Source organism: Nestor notabilis, unplaced genomic scaffold, assembly GCF_000696875.1.
Source record: "Nestor notabilis isolate BGI_N333 unplaced genomic scaffold, ASM69687v1 Scaffold32108, whole genome shotgun sequence".
In the NCBI taxonomy this organism is placed as follows: domain Eukaryota; kingdom Metazoa; phylum Chordata; class Aves; order Psittaciformes; family Psittacidae; genus Nestor; species Nestor notabilis.
Genome location: NW_009939239.1, coordinates 1 through 6140, shown reverse-complemented (window position 1 = coordinate 6140; position 6140 = coordinate 1). Strand labels below are relative to the sequence as shown.

General features: G+C 46.3%; 1 protein-coding gene across 1 annotated transcript; it reads right to left on the bottom strand.

The window, feature by feature from the left end:
• Window positions 1-1208: 1208 nt before the first annotated feature.
• PTGES2 (prostaglandin E synthase 2) lies at window positions 1209-5165 on the bottom strand. The gene is made up of 7 exons (XM_010019752.1): window positions 5159-5165; window positions 4789-5009; window positions 4069-4124; window positions 3286-3438; window positions 2565-2765; window positions 2137-2254; window positions 1209-1433 (listed from the first exon to the last, which is right to left on the bottom strand). The coding sequence occupies exons 1-7, from the start codon at window positions 5163-5165 to the stop codon at window positions 1305-1307; spliced, it is 885 nt and encodes a 294-aa protein (XP_010018054.1). The 3' UTR covers window positions 1209-1304.
• Between the last annotated feature and the right edge of the window lie 975 nt (window positions 5166-6140).

The window sequence follows — 6140 nt, the reverse complement described above, 5'->3', positions numbered from 1 at the left end:
CGGGGCAGGTTCGTGCAGTTGTGTTATAAACCGTGGGATGCAGGTTTCAGTATAGAACAGCTTTAACAGGAACACAGCACGTCCCAGAGCAGCAACCCAGCTGGTGTTACTGAAAACATCATCTTTGCCCATGCCAGACCATGGCTGGGTTTGGAACTAGTCTCACATTCAAATAAAATTAAAAAATACAACCACCAACCCAACAAAAGCCCCAAACCCAGCCCCTACCACCACCTTTGCTGTTACACCTCCCTCCCCAGCACAGCCCAGCTGTATTAGACCAACTTCAGCTGCACCCGAAAAAACAAACCAGCTTCCCAAAACCTGCCCCTTCTCCTGGGAGAACAGGACTGTACCAAGGCAAAACTCAAGGCTTGGGCTCTGTAAACAAGCACTTGCCTGGATCATGCCTCACTAGGACAAACATCCCAGCACAGCTCAGGAGACTTCATCTTGCACATTACCTGCTGAGACAGCTCCTAACCCCACTGGTAGAACAGCAAATCCTTTGCTACTCTTGCACAGCAGAAGCACCTACAATGGCAGATTGCTCCTAATCCTTCTTTTTCCAGAAAAAGAACAAACTGATTTTCCCAAATCTTTTCATGCAATTCTAATCTGCACCAGTGATTGCTGTGTAGGGTGTGCTTTCCAGGTACAGTAAGAACTCGCAGATCCCAGAGGCACAGATCAAAGCCAGCCTTTATCCTTGCAGATTGTACAGCATCAAGTCCCGAATGAACCGTTTACATGGAAGAGTGAAAGCAGCAGTGATTCTGTCACGGGAAGGCTGCCTCTCCCAGTACCCTGGATTCCTCCAATTCCCTCAGCACTGGGCTTACAAGATTCTATTGCAGGAAAAATTGTCACTTAAATATAAGTATCCAGTGTCTCAGTCAGGAAAACACTTCAGGGTGAGTAGCATAAGAGAGCCTGAAGCAAAAGCTGCTCAGACCCATCACATCCACTGCGGCTGTAACTCCCTAGCAGAGTCTTGCTCTTACAGTAGCTCCAAGAATGACTCTCACCTAAAGGAAGCCTATTTGCTGCATTCTTCACAGCTTCTCCTTTCCAGCAGCATCCATTTTGCCTGTTCCCCTCCTTCTAAACACCATGTTCAAGCATACACAGCTGCATCCCTCCTGCTCACTGCGACTTGATATTCTAAGCGGGACGGTCTCTGTGCCTCCGTGTCAGTCCGTAGGTGTGACCAGTCCTTTCAACTCCTTAAAAATAAACGCTGTTCCTTCTGAAGTATTTTTTTTTACCATGCAAGGACTTCAGGAAGGCAGCTGCAGCTGGCATCAGACTGCAACTGCAGCTTTTTGAATGACTTCTTCCATGCGCTGGTACCAAGGCTGAATCTTGGTGTGAACCATCATGTCGTCAAAGGCTTCCAGCCCTTCCATGACTCGGAGCACCCCGTACACTGCCTGCGCCAGAGCAGAAAGATGAGAACACCACCACAAGAGGCAGTGGTGGAGAATGGCTCAATAGCCTGGCCAGCAAGGCTCTTTCCCCATTCTGCCATCTATCCCACCACTCCAATTAGCAGGGAAGATGGAATAGCAGAAAGGTAGTTAGGAATATGCATGTTTATCCATGAGGAACAGTAGAAACAGAAGGGACGGTAAGGAAAGGTCAGGATCTACATGCAGTTACGGGGCAAAAGTTCATCCCATCTCTGCATCAAGCCCTGGCATGGAATGATTTGAAGGAAAAGAGCTGATGCAGAGGATGAATCCTGCTCCAGCCCACAGTGCTGACTGCAAACGGCACCCCAGCAGCACTGAGTCTGGTAAAACCTGTGCGGGTGTGAGGCTTTATTCACCAGCATACACAGGCCACAGCAGTGTCCTGGCTTGTAACCTGCTTTTATCATGCTTCCACGTTAACAGCAACATCCACCTGCAGATGGGAACTGCAGGTTCCATCTTAGGAAACATTTCTCTGGAGGAAAACAAATAAGGTCCTACATAATCTAAGTCCCCTTCATGTGGGAATTTTATTACTGCAGAAAAGACAAGGAGTACCTCACCCACCCCACCTTCTCTGCCTGTGTTTGTATTAAATCTTTCACATAGATGAGCAACTGCATAATACACCAAATAAGAAATGGAGGAATTAATCCCTTACCAAGTCAGCAAGGTTTGGCTGGTTTCCACCCATGAACAGTCGATGTTTGCCAACAGCTTTAACCCACTCATTAACTGCTTCATACAAGTCTTCTCGGACATCATCTTGAAGGTGATGTCTGGATAAAGAAAAGAACTAGTTTGAAGACACTAGTTTGTTTCTTTAACCTTTTAGCACCTCCCATCTTACCGGGCTGGTCCTTGCTTGGGAATTAGGAAGGTATTCAAGACTGAAGTGGGCAGCTGGGGATTACATAGTAGACGAGTGGAGGGGTTCAGTACCTCCAGTCAAGGCAATACATGTTACTCACATTGGATTAAATGGTTTGGTTGAGAACTCTGAGGTTGTGCCCTCCGACATATGGGGTTCACAGCTAAGGAGATTAAGGAGCTATTCCTCTCATGTACTCGGTGCTCAGTGGTACCAACCTTTTCTTCAGCCTCTTGCTAACGAAGAACATAGCAATAGCCCCCATGTACTTGGCAAACAAACCCTCCATGGTGCCAAACTTCCCCTCACGGACAATGTAATCAAAAGACGCCAAGGCTTCCCTGGGGGTACGGTAAACGTTGGGGGAGATGAGGTGAACAAGCCAATCATCTGCCCATTTTCTCCACTTCATTTCTTCCCTGCAAGCATCCAAAAGAAAGAAGATTCTCAGTGAATGAGATACAGATTTCAGGGCTACAGGAGGCAGAATGACAGCGGCACAGGACAGAGGTTCTGCCAAGGACAAATGTGTGAACAACTCCTGCCCAGCCCTGTACCCTGGTGACGCCTCTGAAACACACTCAGGATCGTTACCTTTGGCAAGAATCCTCCATTCTCAACTAAAATTAAGACTAAGAGAGAGCTTCCCCTCCCAACACAAGAACTAAAGCAGAAAGGGAAACCAGCACTCCGTAGCATTCCCCTGTGACACAAAGGAAAGGCCAAGAAGGAAGCTGGAAGCAGCTGAAGGCTAGCACGACCACGATGGTGGTAACTAGGCCATCTAACAGCACTCTTTCAAGTTACACAAGAAACACAGTGAACACTCTAACTACTGGGATTTTAAACACTAATTGCATGTGACAGGATTTGTCACTACCAGTGGGATTTTACATCCACATCATCCCTGACGCACATACGGAACTTAAGGGCACTTACACTCTCACTTCTTTGACAGGATAGATTCGCTTTGTCTCCTTCTCATCCAGCATGAGCCAGTATTTATTCCCATACTCAAATACCTCCTTGCCTTGCTCAGACACAGTCTTCATAGGAGGGTAAAAGGACACGATCTCCTCTAAGCTATTCTTCCTGTGGACAGAAACACAGTTAGTGCTGATTTGGCTGCTGCAAAACTGAGCAAGACCAAAGTGCAGTTTGAAAAATACAACCTTTAAAATATATTATTCTAAAAATAAGACCACGAGGTTCCAAATTCTATATAGAGTAAGTTTTGAAAAGAAGACTGGAAGTTTTTGAAAAGAGACTGGAACAGCTACTTGCTAATAATTATTATTAGCATACATACCTATGGGTCAGAACAGAAATCTTTGCAGGCACAGAACTTCCTGTCATTCACAAATGACTTAATGGCCACAGGCACAGCAATTTCATTTCATTCTAGATATTAGAACTGGCTAATTGTGAGCTTAGTTCCAGGACTAATGTTAGTCCACGTTTAAATAGCTTTTGCACAAAGAGTAACAAAGTAAAGGTGAAAAAGTAGTTCTGACAGGTAAAAGCTTTGCTTTACTGCACACGCATCACAACATAACAGGTACCATCCACACTATCACAGCTCAGCGGGGTCAAACACCCAGAACTTCAGAGATCAGAACTTCAGAGCTCATGGTCAGCAAGACACTTATGACCAACTTCTAAGTCTCTAGTTCTCAAGAGCCATTCACATTCAACTCTTCTCCCATCTCCCCTTCTTCTTACTTGGAAATGAGATAGGTCTTTATTGCACTAATGATCACCGAAGAGTCATTCAATTGCTGAAAAACAGAATCAAACCAAGCTTTTAAAAGAAGTTGTCAAAATTGAAAAGGAAAGCCTCCAAAACCTTGCCTCCTGCATGCTGAGGCTCCAGGTTAGTACTGTAGCCCCTTTCCCCTCCCAGCATGTGCACAGAAGTTCCTGCACATCTAAAGACACCCTATGTGCAAATCTCTTCTGTGATTGTTTCACAGCATCACTTCAAATCTGTCTTTCATTCTGACAACAGAAGACCCAAGGCCTGGGTACATGCAGTACTGGTGGGGTTTGGATTAGGCTCTTGGCAGCAAAGGAGGAAAAGCAACACTAACATTAAAGAAAAAAAGAGACAAGCTGAATCTTCAGCATTCTTGAGATGTCATTCTTTTCCCACAAGGTAAAAGCAATTCCTGTTACCACGGGAACAGATTACATGTCCTGCATAAGAGTTGATAGAAGCTAGATAATCGCTGCACAAACATCCCTCATAAGAGCGAGCAACAAAAAACTTAATAAGGCCATGGCATAGGAAGCCATGAAGCAAAAAGCTAGTCTTAGGCTCTGGAGAGAACAAAAGATGATCTAAAGATCACACTGCACGTGATTAACCTTAGAGACATGACACAATCAGTCTCCAAACCACTGCTTGTGGGGAAATCAGGCTTTCAACCTGGTAAGACTTACCAGAGGGCTCCCAGCATTGGCGAGCAGGATAGGCACCTTTCTGTAGGAAGAGAATTTGATCTCTTTCCTCATTATTGGGTTCACTTCCACGATTTCATAGGGCAGTCCATGATAATCAAGAAAAGCTCGGACTTTGCTGCAGAAAGGACACGTTTTATACTGGTAGAGAGTGAGCTGCAGGCTCCCTGCAGGCAGCTGGGGAAGGAAGAGACCAGAAGCTTCTATTTACTACTAAACCCATAAATATTACCTTCTTTCAAATCTTGTTTTTGTCATGTAGTCGTAGCCACTGACATTCAGTTTCAACATCTGAACATCAAAACATCTTCACTAATAAATGCTTTCTTCAAACGGCATCACAAATACTCACCTTCCATTGGGATCAAATACCTGGGGTTTATTCTAAATAACTACTTATTCTGCTGGAAACTCCTACCCACAGCCAGGGAAAAAAATCCAACCATACACCAAGTTAAATCCAGTTTACCCTTCTATACACAACTGTGAAACTAAAGAAAATCACAACAATATCAGCCATATTTTAATCATACGTAAATCAAAACAAAAAAGGCATTTTTAATCCATACTTTTACTCCTAAAAAACTCCCTCTGTTGAGGCCACAAGGTGGGAAGAGCACAAGGAGAGTTTGCAGCTGGTTCCAAGTATGGAACTGCACAAGTTCAGGTTCCTGGAATTCACCAACCTGTGCACAACTGGGACAAGGCAGAAGAACCCAGGGCAGCACATGTTGTGAGGCACCAAGCAGAAGATGTTTCCCAACACCACTATACTTCAGCCATCTGACAGGCCATGCCAGTCACTACTCAGATGTTATAAAGCAACTGCAGTCATAGAATCCCAGCCTGGTTTGGGTTGAAGGGAACTTAAAGCTCATCCAGTTTCAACCCCCTGCCACGGGCAGGGACACCTTCCACTAGAGCAGGTTGCTCCAAGCCCCTGTGTCCAACCTGGCCTTGAACCCTGCCAGGGATGGGGCAGCCACAGCTTCTCGGGGCACCCTGTGCCCGCGCCTCAGCACCCTCCCAGGGAAGAGCTTCTGCCTCAGAGCTCATCTCAATCTCCCCTCTTTCATCTCACTGTGCTTCTCATTTGCAATTCACTGGGTTACACAACCCTTTCTGAGTGCTGGGGAAAGCACCGACAGACAATGCTGCTTCTCACCCCCACCACGCTCCCACGGCCTGGCAGGAACTCCGCGCAGCCCCCAAGGAGAGCGCTGCCGGGGCCTCCCTCGCACAGTTTTACGCGGAGCACAAACACCCGCCTGGTCCGCGGAGCGGGAAGAACCCCCCGCGCCCCACCGAAGCTCCGCCTCCAGGGGCTCAGCGCC

Bases quoted from the DNA above. Each gene is read 5' to 3' on its own strand.
- PTGES2 (XM_010019752.1), bottom strand. The intron at 2,766-3,285 runs GTAAGTGCCCTT...GGATGCTTGCAG, and splicing joins CCTGTCAAAGAAGTGAGAGT to GGAAGAAATGAAGTGGAGAA. The intron at 1,434-2,136 runs GTAAGGGATTAA...GCTCTGGCGCAG, and splicing joins AGCCAAACCTTGCTGACTTG to GCAGTGTACGGGGTGCTCCG.